At 48.4% G+C, this 15,589-nt stretch overlaps 1 protein-coding gene across 2 annotated transcripts in view; it reads left to right on the top strand.

The window, feature by feature from the left end:
• The window catches only part of RB1 (RB transcriptional corepressor 1), a 483,267-nt gene that overhangs the window by 449,165 nt on the left and 18,513 nt on the right, over positions 1–15,589 (top strand). For both annotated transcript variants that reach the window (XM_029602868.1, XM_029602867.1), the window contains 3 exons: positions 11,413–11,573; positions 11,973–12,118; positions 14,102–14,206. In XM_029602868.1, coding sequence (XP_029458728.1) covers positions 11,413–11,573; positions 11,973–12,118; positions 14,102–14,206 — 412 coding nt within the window. The remainder of the gene's footprint in view (positions 1–11,412; positions 11,574–11,972; positions 12,119–14,101; positions 14,207–15,589) is intronic.

Below are 15,589 nucleotides of genomic sequence, written 5' to 3'. Positions count from 1 at the left end.
TGCTTACTAAAACATAAGTGCCATATCGGGTCAAACTGATGGTTCATCGAGCCCAGCATTCTGTCCGACATTCGGCAGTCCAGATCGTTAGGAGGTACCCAGCAGATCCTAAAAGGGGCATCTATTCCCTCATGGTCATTCCCTAATTGTACCTGGCTAATGGACCTGTCCTGCAGAAACTTGCAAACTAAGCTGTACTGCTAACCGTTCTGACTTCATCCTTCTGTACAACATAGTGTAACAGATTTTATAAAGTGGCATCTGAAAACAGGGCACAGGTACTACAATTTGCATACAGATACAACAGAGCCTGCCCCATAAAGCTTACATTCAGAATGGGTTCCTAAGGCAAGAGGAGAGAAACGGAGCTGCCCAGTGGCAGAAGTAAGACTTAAATGTAGATCTCCTGGCTCCCAGCCCATTGCTTTGACCACTAGGTTGCTGGTCTCATAGAATTACAGCTTAATTTAGCTTGATACTTATTTTCTGGTGTAATTGCAATTAATCTAAATGTTGAAGTCTTTTGGGAGGAGAAGATAATTCAGGTTTTGCTGGCTGTATTCATAAAGCCAGTAGACTGAATTATGAAGAATATCATAATTGGATTGATGTGCTGAAGTTCCAGGCTGTGTTTCTTTGAAAAGCTTTCTTTGTTTTTATGTTGCGCATTTGTAATTGGGCATTATATTGTGACAATATCCTTTTTCAATTTTCACAGAAGCGTTCCCTCCCACATCTGTGCATAGGGGAAAGGCTTGCATACCACCAAAGGAGGGAACTTTGAGGTTGTAGTATGTCAGTGGTTCCCAACATATTTTATGCCACGGCATACTGTCACCTTCCCTTGTCCCAATCATCCCCTCACCCCATGCATTACCACTTTCCTTCTCTCTCACCCTCTTTGCATTTCCATCTTCCCTTCTCGACTTAGGATCATCTCCATCCATCAGGTAAGCAGCACTCCTTATCTGCTGCCTCTGCCAGCTTTTTTGTTCTGAAACATTTTGATTTTTCAGGAACCTGGTTGAGTGCAGTGCACCTACTATACTCGAACCCCACAGGCCAGCACCTAGGGCCCCATCCCCTGTGGCTTACAGTGAGTATGAGAGTTTACCTCAACAAGAAGGCTCCCAGATTTGATAAACGACAGCTACCCCACCAGTTGGTGGTGGTTGAATCCGCTCTCAAGAGAGCCAAGCAGTCTCGGACCCATTCCTCGGCACCCCCGGGGAAGGACAACAGAGTGATGGATGCTCTTGGGAGGAAAGTCTTTCAAGGGGCCATGCTTATTGCCCGCGTTATTTCCTAACAGCTGTACATGAGCCAGTACTTGTGGAACATCTGGAAGCAGGAGTAGGAGGTGGCCAAGTAGGTGCCTCAACAGCAGCATGACACCCTCATGTGTCTGGTGCATAAGGGCCTGGAGTGTGCAAAACATGAGGTCTGAGCAACCTAGGATATTTTCGAGATGGCATCGAGGGTCTCTGTAGCGGGAATCAGCACCCGCAGAATAGCATGGCTGTGCAGGCCTTGCATCTCCAACCAGAGGTACAGGAACGACTCGCTAATGTACTGTGTACTGGAGAGAATCTCTTAAAAGATAAGGTGAGGGACACAGTGACCCAGCTCCAGGACCACCATGAAATCCTCCAACTCTCTGCCAGCACTCCGGACTTGTCCTCCTCTTCTAGGAGGCTAGCAAGAATGGGACAGAGAACTTCTTTCTTTCACCAGAGGAAGTACTATTCTCTGCTTTCTTGCTGCTGTCAATACCATCAGGGCTTCCACGGCCATTCCTAGCAGCAGAGAACCCCAAGCCCCAGCTGGTGCCTCAGTCAACTCCAGGGATGGGGTTTTGACTGAGTCATAGGGAGCGTACACCAGTCGCCAGTACCCGGGACATTGGACCTTCCGGTTGGAGGCAATCTGTGGTTCTTCACAAACCAGTGGCCCAGAATAAACTCAGATGAGTAGGTTCTGTCCATCGTCCATCAAGGGTATCAGCTGAATCTATTGGGTGTCCCACCAAATTGCCCTCCAAGCCCGTTTTGGGAGCTGGTAGCGAATCAGGAGGTACTATTAGCGGAGCTAGCCTCCCTCTTAACAGCCAGAGCAGTCAAGCCTGTCTCACCAGGGCAAAGAGTTTGGTGATTCTACTCCAGGTACTTCCTGATTCCAAAGAAAACAGGACAACTCTGTCCCAACGTAGACCTAAGTGCCTTGAACAAATTTCTAAACAAAGAGAAGTTCAAGATGGTTTCCTTGGGCACCTTGATCTAAAGGATGCATACACTCACATCAAGAACTTCCCCAGTCAAAGGAAGTATCTCCGAATTGTGGTGGGAAAACCATTCCAGTACTGGTTGTTGCCATTTGGGTTAGCATCAGCTCCACGAGTCTTCACAAAATGCCTGACTGTGGTGACGCACATCCACAGGCTGAGGGTGCATGTGTTCCCCTATCTGGACAATTGGCTGGTCAAGAGCACATCTAAAACAGGGGCATCAGGTCCATGCATTTGATCAGCCAGGCATTGGAGTCGCTAGGGTTTTTCATCAACTACCCATCTTGGCCCATCACATCAATTGGACTAAAAAGGAGTCCTGCTAGACACGGCTCAGGCCAAGGCTTTCCTGCCTTGTCAAAGGGCCGTCACTTTGACGACCATCATGGCAGAGATTTAGCAGAGCCAGCAGGTGTCAGCCTGGCACATGTTGAGGCTGTTGGGCAACAGGGCCGCAACTGTCCATGTAACTCCCTTGGCACGATTACACCAGTGCAGAGCCCAGGGGACCTGAGGTCACAGTGGTGCCAGGCCATGCAAAATCTCCAGGATGGCATCTGAGTCACCCTGTCTCTCCCGGACTTGTCCTGGTGGTGGGTTCTTTCAAATCTGGAATGGAGGATCTCTTTTCAAAGTCCTCCTACCCAAATTGTCCTAACCACAGATGCATCCACCCTGGATTGGGGAGCTCCTGTAGACCAGGGACTCTGGTCTGCACAGGAAAGAATTGCCCAATCAATTTCCTGGAGCTCCGGGCAGTCAGGTATGCATTATGGGCTTTCAGAGATCTGCTGTCCAACAAAGTTGTCCTTATCCAAACCTACAACCAGGTAGCTATGTGGTATGTCAACAAATAGGGCGGCATAGAGTTGTACCTCCTGTGTGAGGAAGCAGTCCATATCTGTTCAGGGGCCCTGACCCATTGCATGGTGCTCAGGGCCATATACCTGTCTAGGATGGAGAAGGTGGTAGTGGACAGACTGAGTTGAGCCTTCAGACACCATGAGTGGTCCTTGGACCAGGGGATAGCAAATTGGATATTCCGCCTCTGGGGGAGCCCAGATGTAGATCTATTCGCATCCCATTGTAACAGGAAGGTGCTGTTCCCTATATAGGTCAGACGGCAAAAACAGCCTCGGATGCTCTTGCCTGTCATTGGGGCAAGGGTCTTCTATATGCATATTCTCCAGTTCCCTTAGTATCGAAGACGCTCTTGAAACTTTGCGAGGACCAGGGGAATATGATCCTCATAGCCCCTTATTGGCCGAGAAATGGTCTGGTTTCTACTCCTATGGGAGTTGTCCATCCAGAGACCAATCAGTCTGAGGACTTCCCCAGATCTCATCATGCAAGATCAAGACAGGTTGCGGCATCCCAACCTCCAGGCCCTGTTGCTCACAGTCTGGATGTTGAGAGGTTAATTCTGCAACCGCTCGATCTCTCAGAGGATGTCTTGGGTCCTGATGGCTTCTAGAAAGCCTTCCACTAGAAAGTTCTATGGACTGAAGAGGAGGCTTTCTGTGTGGTGTGAACAGAAGGCCCTAGATCCGTTCTCCTATCCCACACAAAAACTACTTGATTACCTTCTGCACCTTTCAAAAGCTGGCTTAAAAACCAACTCCATTAGAATTCACTCAATGCAATTGGCGTATACCACCAAGGTGTAGAAGGTACACCCATCTCTGTACAGCCTATAGTTGTATGGTTCATGTGGGGCCTGCTTCAATTGAAGTCTCCTCTTAGGCCTCCCGCTGTGTCTTGGGACCTCAGTATGGTGCTAGCTTAGCTGATGAAAGCTGCTTTTGAGCCACTGTACACTTGTGGCCTGAAGTACCTCACCTGGAAGGTCATATTTTTGCTGGCAGTCACCTCAGCACGCAGGGTCAGCAGGCTCCAGGCCTTGGTGACTAATCCACCTTACACTGTTTTTAATTCCAGGGCAAGCAGGATGGTAGTCCTCACAGATGGGTGACATGATCAGATGGAGCCCGGCATGGAGTACTTTGTCAAAGTTTCTAGATATTTTGACTGGCATGCCCAGCATGCTACTAACCCTGCAGCTATGCAGGGTAACCCCCTTTCAGTCTCTTTTTTTCCGCGGTGCTGTTGCCTCGCAGTTTGTGGAGCTCTTCATTATTTTTCCCTTCACGGAAGAAATTCACCGTTTTTATTGGTTTTCCCTGCCTCGAGGTTGCCCGTCACAAATCGGTTCCTCCAACGTTCGGTAGGTACTTTTTTCGCTGGCCGAACCCCCTCCTAAGAGGTCCTGAGGTGAGAAAGCCCCGTTCTCCTCCATAGATTGGAGCCCTGGGCATTCCCCACTGGTTTTGGTATCAGGCACCGAGCCCCCGCGGAATCCCGTGGAGGCTCCAGTGGCGCCCAGCCTGCCTCCTCCTCCCAGGACGGTACTTACCACAGCCCGATCGTGTGGTTCAACAAGCAGTGCTAAATGCCCTCCAGGGTCTCTAGCAACCATCGACGCTGGAACCAGCACCATCCATGTTAGTGCCTTTGCTGGAAAGGCTGGACATGTTGCTTGGTGCTTTACTGACGCAGCCGGTGCCTGGAGGCCCTCTGGTGCCCCGTTCACCACCAGTCCCACCCTCCGATACGATCCCAATTCCAGGTTCTTCAGAGGAGGAGGATGCAGCTCTGCATCCGCTGCCATGAGCAGGGCCATCGATGCTAGATCCCTCCTAGTGCCTCAACTTCCATCGAAGGTCCCAGTGCCCTCTATGCCGGCGCAGCCGTTGTTGGTGCCCCTTCACCAACCTTTGATGCTGGTGACCCGGGGTTTGGCCTCCTTCCTTGACTCGGACAGTTCAGTGGTGAGGAGGAGGACCCCTACGACCCCTGGGGGAATGCCTCCTCCGAACATTCCTTTGAGACCTCCAACGATCTTCCGTTGGAGCCCTCGCCTCTGGACGAAAGGCGCCGCTCACCCCTGGAGGACTTGTTGTTATTGTTAGGTGTGGTTGTGGACCTTTGGGTCGTAGTGAGATTTGGATCCACCCACAGGGACAAGCCCTGTGGGGACTCACTGCGACAGGCTCTAGCCTCAATAGACAGACAACAGTAATAGATTTTATTAAGCAGGAATGTAGGTATCCCAGTAGGTGGGCATAGACTCAGTCCGGAGTGAAGTGGTGCGAAGGTGGTCCTCCTGGTAGTGGTCTGCAGAGTGGAGTATGCCAGGGCAGCTCCTCTGGAGTGGAGATGCTTCTTAGATGTGACCTGGTAGTGGCCCGCAGCGCGGGTTATGCCATGAATCAGGTGGAGATGAGAGAGAAACACTCGTAGCAGAGGAGCAGAGAAGACGAATGCATTCACTAGTAGAGATGAGGCAGGTAACAGAGAGTACTCGGTAGTGGCCCGAGGTACGGGGTACACCGGAGGCCTTGTCACCAAGGTGGTAGATGATGGTACTCACAGAAGTAGTAGATTCCTGCAGACGAGATGGCCCTCCGAGGAGCGGATAACCAGAGCACAATAGGCCCCGAGGAGCGGGTACCTTAAGTCCAATATCACTAGTCAGGAACGAGTACTGCGAAGTGAAGAGAAGATCTCTGTAGGAGTGGAATCAGACAAGACGGAAGTCCTTGCTAACTCGCTGGATGTCAGGAAGCATAGGGTTTAAAAAGCTCTTGGTGGGAGACGTCACAGTGGGATCGCCCCAGAGGTTCCTGCCTTGATGGGAATAAGAGGGAGGCTGATGCGCGCGCCCTAGGTAACTCCATCATCCAGATGGCGTCTGGGATCACCCACGCTGTCCCGGGGACGCCGGGGAGAGCAGCGTTTGCAGGCTAAGGCCGAAAGACTCCTTGAAATCACTGGAGCAGGCGAAAGAGAGGTGAGCAACAGAGGTCGCAGCCGTCTACGACCGATGGGTGCAATACTTGTCTTTCGTGAGCTTTGTGCAGCCGATGGCAAAGACCATTCCCTTCCAGCTTTTAACTGAAGAGGATGCCCGCCATAAGATGTTGGAGTCCTCCAATTTGTGGACATCCCTAAGGAGGTGGTGACAGTTCTGGTGCATCAGGTCCTTCTAGAGCTCTTCTACCGGTTATGGGAGCACCCAGGCTTCAAGGCTCCAGTCAACCAGAAGACGAATACCATTTATTTAGTACAACAGACCCTCTGCTTCCAGAAGAGCCAACTACCACACCAGTCTGTGGTGGTGGAATCAGTTCAGAAAAAGGCCAAGAGGATCTGCACTCACTCCTCCGCCTCTCCGGGGAAAGACCAAAGATCCTTAGCCGCCCTGGAAAAGTCTTCCCAATGGCTATGCTCATTGCCCGGATAGTGGCATACCAGATGTACATGAATCAGTACAACCAAAACCTCTGGAAGGAGGACCAGGAGTTCGCTGAAGGTCTCCTGTAGCAGTTCCAAGAGGACTTGGAATCCATTGTCCAGAAAGGTTTTGAGGCCAGCAAGCATGAGGTGAGAACAGCCTACGACGTCTTTGAGATGGCGGCAAGGGTCTCAGTGGACGGTATTAGTGCCCAGCGCTGGGCCTGGCTGAAAGCCTCTGACCTCCGCCCGGAGGTCCAGGAAAAGCTGGCTGACCTCCCCTGTACAGGAGAGAATCTGTTTGGGGACAAAGTCCAAGATGCAGTGGCCAAGTTAAAGGATCATCATGAAACCCAGCGAAAGTTATCAGCTCCCACCTCTGACTCCTCCTCGTCGACCCGCAGGGCACCATGTAGGGACTCCAGGAAGTCATTTTACAGGCAACGGAGATACTATCCTCCGGCCTTACGTGCTCGACTGACTTGGGCTGCCTCAAAGAGCCACGCCAGCCAGCACCTCAGCCCGGCCCTGTGGCTGGGTTTTGACTGGAGAACAAAAACACAATAGATGCCTCAGTCTTATTTCAGTATTTATTAGAACAGAGATGTGCTCAATAATTGCCCGACTCAGGCCGAGTTTCGCAGCTCGTTGGCCGCTGCCTCAGGGGCTGGAGAACCTGTGCTCGAACAGGAAGTGGTAAGATTCCATTCTCACTTCCTGTTCGAGCACAGGTTCTCCAGCCCCTGAGGCAGCGGCCAACGAGCTGCGAAACTCGGCCTGAGTCGGGCAATTATTGAGCACATCTCTGTTCTAATAAATACTGAAATAAGACTGAGGCATCTATTGTGTTTTTGTTCTCCTGACGGCTATCATAGATCGCCTACCTCTTTGTTTTCTTGGGTTTTGACTGGCACAGGGAGAGCAGCAGCCTAACCCCAGTGCCCGCACCATCCGACTCACCGGTTGGGGGCCGATTCTGCCTATTCGCAAAGAGCTGGACCTCCATTACCACCGATCGATGGGTATTATCCATCGTCAAACGGGGTTACTGCCTGAACCTTCTCAGTGTCCTGCCAGACTCCCCTCCCTTTCCGGCATGGACCCTGGTGGAACATGCAACAAACCTTGAGTTAGAACTCTCGGTCCTGCTACAGTCCAAAGCCGTCAAACTAGTTTCCCGTGCCCAGCGTGGCCGAGGGTTCTTCTCCAGGTATTCTTTCATTCCAAAGAGAATAGGCGACCTCTGGGCCTTAAACAGGTTCCTCCAGAGGGAGAGGTTCAAAATGGTATCCTTGGGCACCTTACTCCCGCTTCTTCATCAAGGGGACTAGCTCTGCTCTCTCAATTTACAGGACACCTATGCACAAATTGCCATCTTTCTGCCTCATTGGAAATATCTGCGCTTAGTGCTGGGCCAGCAGCATTTCCAGTACCGGGTTCTTCCCTTCGGGTTCGCCTCCACACCTCGAGTTTTCACAAAGTGCCTGGCAGTAGTAGGAGCACATCTGCGCCGAATGGGGGTGCATGTTTTCCCATATATGGACAATTGGCTCATCAGGAGTTCTTCAAGGGAGGGAGCCCTTCAGTCCCTGAACTTGACAGTGGGGCTCCTCCAATCGCTGGGGTTCCCCGTCAATTTCCCGAAATCCCAACTAATGCCATCCCAGTGGCTCAGTTTCATCGGAGCGGATCTGGACACAACAATGGCCAAGGCGATCCTTCCTAGCGATCACATAGCCACCCTGGCTGGTTTAGCCATTTCCATTCGTCGGCAGCAGAGGGCTTTGGCTTGCCTGCTTCTGAAGTTGCTGGGTCACATGGCATCATCGGTGCATGTCACCCCAATGGCCCGCCTGGCCATGAGGGTTACGCAGTGGACCCTGCAGTCTCAGTGGCACCAAACCTCTCAGAAACTCTTTGCACTGGTTCGGATAACTGAATCGCTTCAGCTGTCCCTCACTTGGTGGGCGCAGGAATCCAAACTGAGCAAGGGGCTTTCTGTTCAGTCCCCTGCTGCTCAAGTGATTCTGACCATGGATGCCTCTAACCTAGGCTGGGGAGCCCATGTCAACGGCCTCTGCACGCAAGGGGTGTGGTCGAAGCGAGATGCGGGATAAACTTCCTGGAACTCCGGGCGATGCAGTATGCACTCTATCCGTTCCAGGACTGCCTGTCCAACAGGGTCGTCTTCATTCAGACTGACAACCAAGTGGCCATGTGGTACGTGAACAAACAGTGGGGCACAGGCTCTTATCTCCTCTGACAAGAAGCAGCGCAGATTTGGGCATGGGCCCTATCACATTCCATGCTCTTGCACGTGGTGTACTTTGCAGGAACGGAGATTGTAGTGGCGGACCGCCTCAGTTGGACATTCTGGTCCCACGAGTGGTCCCTAAATTCCTCTGTGGCAGACAAGATCTTCCACCAGTGGGGTCAGCCGGATGTGGATCTCTTCGCATCCTCACAGAACCACAAGGTGAATCGCTTCTGCTCCCTGCTCAGGGAGGGAAAGGAAGCAGCCATGGATGCCTTCGCCTACTCCTGGAATGTGGGTCTCCTTTATACATACCCTCCAATTCCGCTCATAGGCAAGATTCTCGTGAAGCTACAACAGGACCGAGGCTCCATGATCCTCATAGCTCCACACTGGCCGTGACAGGTCTGGTTTCCGATCCTCCGCGACCTGTTGGTCCAGGAGACCATCCACTTGGGCACCTCGCCCAACCTTATCACACAGGATCAGGGCAGGCTGCGCCACCCAAACCTCCGGTCATTGGCCCTCACGGCCTGGATGTTGAAAGGCTAGGACTGCAGTCCCTCAACCTTTCGGACAATGTCTCACAAGTCCTGGTAGCTTCTCCTAAGCCTTCCATGCGGAAGTCCTACCAAGCGAAGTGGAGGAGGTTCTCGGCCTGGTGTGCAGGTCAGGGTCTTGATCCTTTCACTTGTCCCACACCTAGACTTTTGGACTACCTCTGGTGCCTCTCGGATTCTGGGCTACAGACTACCTCAATCCGTGTACATCCAAGTGCCATCAGTGCCTACCACTGTGGAGTGGGCGACACTCGATCTTGGTGCAGCCCTTAGTGGGGTGCTTTATGAGAGGCTTACTTCAACTGAAGCCTCCACTACGTCCTCCTGTTGTGGCCTAGGACCTCAACATAGTGCTGGCATGACTCATGCGGCCTCCATTTGAGCCACTGCACTCCTGCAAGTTGAAGCACCTCACCTGGAAGGTCGTCTTCCTAGTAGCTGTTACTTCCGCTTGCAGAGTCAGTGAGCTGCAGGCCCTGGTGACCTATCCACCTTATATGAGGTTCTTCCATTACGGGTTGGTGTTGCGTACTCATCCTAAGTTCCTGCCTAAAGTGGTGACTGACTTCCACCTGAATCAGTCTATTGTGTTGCTCACCTTTTTCCTGAGGCTGCACCTTCACCCAGGTGAGAGGGCTCTGCACACCTTGGACTGCAATCGTGCTCTCACTTTTTATCTGTAGTGCACCACAGCCAACAGGCAGTCCACCCACCTCTTTGTATCCTTTGACAAGAACAGACTTGGTATTGTGGTGGGCAAACAGACCCTGTACAATTGGTTTGCAGACTGTATCGGTTTCTGTTATGAGCAAGTGGGCCTTCCACTCAGAGGCTGAGTAAAAGCGCACTCAGTGAGGGCCATGGCAGCGTCAGTAGCTCACTTCCGGGCAGTCCCTATTGCCAAAATTTGCAAAGCCGCAATGTGGAGTTCCCTCCACACCTTTGCAGCCCAGTACTGTCTGGACAAGGATGGTCGACAGGACAGCGTCTTTGGCTAGTCTGTCCTCCGTAACCTATTCCCAGTGTGAGAACCCAACTCTCCCTACCTAGGGCCCAGTATGAAGTTCAGTCTACCTGTTGTTGCAACAGCCCCCTGTTGTTGTGCCTGTTGCATGCTATTGGGTGTCTGTTGGCCCTGTATGTTCCGAGGGCAGCCTGCAGCTTGGTATTCACCCATCTGTGAGGTCTACCATCCTGCTTGTCCTGGGAGAAAGTAGTGTTGCTTACCTGTAACAGATGTTCTTCCAGGACAGCAGGATATTAGCCCTCAACAAGACCTACCCGCCACCCCGCAGAGTTGGGTTCATCTGCATTTTATTATTTTATTTTTTTGCTTGTCTTTTTCTGCGTTGGTACAAGGCTGAAGGGGGACCCCGTGTGGCTGCGGGGTTAGTGGCATGTGTGAGGACTGACGGCATGCTGTCCTTGGAGAACACCTGTTACAAGTAAGCAACTTTGCTTGTTGCCACTTGGGGGCAATTTGCACCAGTTTTCAAAGCTGAAAGTTTGTACATACTTTGGCTTTGAAACTTGCCACAGATACAAAGTACCTACAGATGTTTGCATCTGCTTTATGTGTGGGTTCCTTTTTCATGGAAGCTAGTGAGTGCAGAGTGGAGAAAATACAGTCAGTGCTCCGACCTTTCCTCCCCCAGTGTGTAAACCCCCAGGAAGTTGTGGATCACCACATGTACTTTTTGCCACATCAAGGGAAGGCAGTTTTCAGGCCCCCAGTCTGCACACGTCAATCGCTATCCACCTATGGAAACAGCTTTGAAAAATTGTCCCCTTAACATATATATTCCACAGCAAAATGATCTGGTTACCATAAATGGTATTGAAACTAACCTGCACTTGTTTGCTGTACTGGAAGTGAGACCTGTGACATTCCCTGCACATTTCAGCCACAGATCTGTAGCCATGCTCATATGTATATTTATGTATTTATATTTGCATTTAGATTCCCCTTTTTTCGACCAGCTCAACACTAGATTCTGATGTGCTTTTTATATTCTCGGCAGATATCTTTCCCCCATAAGATCCCCTAGGAAAAAAGGATGCACCGGAGCCATGCGTGCAAATGGCACGCAGAATGCAGATGGACAGACCGGCGCTACAACCCAACCTCGGCTTCTTCAGAAACCACAGAAATCTACCTCTCTCTCCCTTTTTTACAAGAAAGGTTAGCAGGCAATATACAGGCTATATAGCTTGGAAAACTGTTCATATTGCTTATGCAATACTAATTTCTCACTCTAGCATTTGTCAAAGCTATTGAGTTAAAAACGCAACAAACTGACAATTTGGGAAACGAGGTGGCACCATCACCTAAAATTCTAAAGTAGAAACGTTTGTGCTGCTAAGACTTAGAACAGCACTTAGGCCTGATTCATCAGTGTCTTTTCCCCATAGAGAAAAAAAAACATCAGTGAGTTAAGCCCTTAAATTGAACAGTAGTCTTTTGAGAGAACTACACCATTATATCAAGCACTGACTTTTGTATCTCACTAATTACAGGCCTGCTTTCCTTACATGTGCAGTAAGTCTAAAGTCTCTGATTAGTTGCTTTTCTTCTTTTAAGTGTATCGGCTGGCATACCTACGGTTGAACACTCTTTGCTCACAACTCTTATCTGATCACCCTGAGCTACAGTGTGTGATTTGGACCCTTTTTCATCACACACTGCAAAATGAATACGAACTTATGAAAGACCGGCATTTAGACCAGGTAATCTATAGAAGCATAAGACTGGCCAGTAAAATTTCCAGCTCATTTTTTTTAACTATTTGAAAACTGGGTAACATACAGAGTCTGTCAATTTAGAGATTACAGTGGATGTTAAAGTGACATGTCTTAGAACAGCATTTGTGTGTCAGTATGATATAGTTTCATTTTAACAATCATTCCAACAGGCTTCTCTATCCATCCTAATTGAGATATTCAACAGCTTTGCAAACTTGAGGATCTGTCCCAGTGATGTTTTCTTGCATCCTTGAACACATTCACCCACTAAATAGCCATAATGCAGTAGAACTTAACAAGGCGTGTATTACTTACAGGTTATTAAATCACATTGCAGTTTGCTATTCTTCATAACTATAATGTCTATAATAGAATGTTAAATTGCAACTGACCTACTGAGATTTGTTTGGTATATCTGTGATATGGTGATGCACACAAAGATGGATGGAAATATTGCAGTCTGAAACCTTGCCCCCAGCTTTCAATTGTCAGTGAGTGAGGTTTATCTGATTGCTGATCTAATCTGCTATAATCTGGGTAAAAATAGCACCACTTGGGGAATTTTATCTTTTCTTCTCCAATTGTATGGGATCAGATTTTCATGATCTGATTTCGGGATAGGCTTTGGATTGTAATTCATGATTAATTTTTGGCTGATTGCAACACAAAATGTTTGTCCATAAAGACTCCTGTTTACTAGTAAGTCAGTATTCCAGCCACGTAAAGTGACACAGACCTGCCACTTACAGATTGTTCGGTTAATTTCCAAATTCTTAATTCCCTGTCCAGTGTCGCACTTGAAAGCTGAGATAATTAGCATTTTAGGTATATTGGCATGCAATTAAAACAAAATTATAAACAAAACTAATACAATATCCCGTCATTTGAAAAGCAATTCTTGTTATAAATCCTGATGCGACACATTCCCAAACAGGCAAAAAATATATTTCTTGTTACAGGTAATTGTAATGTCTTGTTTAATGCAAATAGCACCGCTGTAATTGAATTTGATATAATCCTTTGCATCTAAAAATATTCATGGCAGGAACAATGTTACCAGCTAGTTATTGTATATAGGGGTGGGAGTGGGCGGACACAGGCAGTCATCACTGAGAGTAGAAGTGAGGATTCGTGACTTGGGTCTGTGCACACAAGAAATCTTTATGTAGAAATTTCCCTTTGGGGCCAACCCAGTAGCTCAGGTGGGAAGTGTTGTACGCTGCTGCGTGAAGGTCCCCGATGTGATCCCCAAGCCAGGTTTTCTGCTACCCAGGTTGATGGGCTGGGGATTCTGCAGAGGCAGTGTTTACAACTACCAGAGGAGAGTGTCATGGTCATTGCTTAAAGCAGGAGTAAGCAGCTCCAGTCCTCGAGTGCCGCAAACAGGTCCAGTTTTCAAGATCTGCATATTAATTGTGGATATCCTGAAACCCAGTCCTGTTTATGGCACTCGAGGACCAGAGTTGGGTATCCCTGGTTTAACAGCATGGTGGCAAGATTCAGGATGCACAATTGCAGTGTTCCAGCAGGAGCCCTGATCATGAGCCCTGGCGCAGGTCTCAATGCAATGACCAGACCAGATCTGTTTGTGGAGGGGGGAAATATCCCCAGGTAGTTTGTGAATGAAGGCTCATTGCACCATGTTCCAGCCCTGGTTCTGTAATTGTGCATCCTGAATCTTGTCACCATGCCGTTAAACCAGGGATACCAAACTCTGGTCCTTGAGTGCCATAAACAGGACTGGGTTTCAGGATATCCACAATTAATATGCAGATCTTGAAAACTGGACCTGTTTGCGGCACTCGAGGACTGGAGATGCTTACCCCTGCTTTAAGCAATGACCATGACGCTCTCCCCTGGGGCTGGTACCAGTTGAGTTGCAATCCAAGAGGAGCAGGAGGAAACAGCTGAGCAAGAAAAAAAGTCTGCCCTGAGTACTTTAATGTTTTTCTTCTGCTTTTTGGATAGATTATGATGTGTTCCATGTACGGCATCTGCAAAGTGAAGAACGTAGACCTTAAGTTTAAAACCATTGTTCATGCATACAAGGACCTGCCCAACACAAACCAAGAGGTATGGTTAACACTGTTAACAATGTAACAAAGCTGGCACAAGTAGGTTTAAGTTCCACTATTTGTTTCTTTTATTTTAAATTTATAGTCAACTTTGCCAGTGTAAGCACATGGCAAATTGCATCATAAAATACCATCATAAATTAAAAATTACCAGTTAAAAACACAAGAGATTAAAATACTAAAAGAATAGTAGCTTTATATGTTAAATAAAGTCAATTTTGTGCAGCGCCATACAAAAGTGCCACATGTTTGCTGCAGAATTTAGCCCTGAGCCACCACAGGAAACTTGGGTGTTCTTAACTATATTAATATATATCTATTTTTGTGTGTGTATATATGTATGTATGTATAGATATATATTTATATATTTAGATTGATTTTTTTTTTCCAATTGGGTACATTGCAGATTGGGGGTTTGGTAGCACTTAATTAAAAGGGAGCTTTTTGTTTTTGCTTTTGTATAGTTTTGTTTTTGTATAGTTGTAAAATATTTTTATTTCGGCAGTAATTTAACTGCAGCTCCAAATTCCCATTCCCCCAAATAGGAAGAAGCTTTCACACACTGATGTCATTATTTGTTGTGATAAAAAAAAACCAATGTGGAGAAACAGATCAGCTGTGTTAGTTTGTTCCATTGGGCCAATACAATGGCTATGGTCTGTGCAATAAGAACATTTTCTTCCAGTCTTATACTTTTTTTTTTTTTTTTTAGTTATTTAGTCTTAGGAGTCCTGACTTTAATTCTGAAGCCTAGCTATTGCTCCTTAGGCCAGCCAAGGCTGGGGACTCTGCAGATGCAGCATTCACAACCCCTAGAGGAAGGTAGGGTGGGGGAAGGTAGTTTCTGCTATCACATAACGGCACTGCCTGGGGCAGACTCAAGGTGCACATGTACCAGATTGCAAGAGGAGCCACAGTCTGAAGCCACCTTGTTAAAGATTGCCACTGTGATGGCTGGGCTAGATATGAAGGGGATTACAAATGGATTAAAGTCCTGGGTCGTTAACAGATGAAAGCTCATAGTGCCAAGACCCTTGTAGAGGCTGGTTGTAATTCAGCTGGTACAGGAAGAAGAGTACTGGACCAGGAAAATATTATGTAGACAGGTGCGCTTTAGTTCCTCTGAACCAGCAGGAACAGTCATAATTAGAACGGTGTCATAAGTGACTGCATATGGAATAATAGCTGATTGGTTCACCATGTGTCTATGATACCATCTGACAAATCCTGGTTAGTATGGATCAGGTAGTGTACGTGAAGCAATCTGTGATTCTTGCTACCTTGTCTGTTCTTTGAGGTTCAGTGGAATAGCACAGGAGCAGCTGAAATAATGACCTTGCAGTAAGAGATTTCATTGAGGTTGAGAATTGCCCCCTTGTCC

This window comes from Rhinatrema bivittatum, chromosome 5, assembly GCF_901001135.1.
Source record: "Rhinatrema bivittatum chromosome 5, aRhiBiv1.1, whole genome shotgun sequence".
Classification (NCBI taxonomy): Eukaryota; Metazoa; Chordata; class Amphibia; order Gymnophiona; family Rhinatrematidae; genus Rhinatrema; species Rhinatrema bivittatum.
The sequence above is the reverse complement of the archived record's forward strand: the minus strand, read 5'-3'. Positions and strand labels throughout refer to the sequence as shown.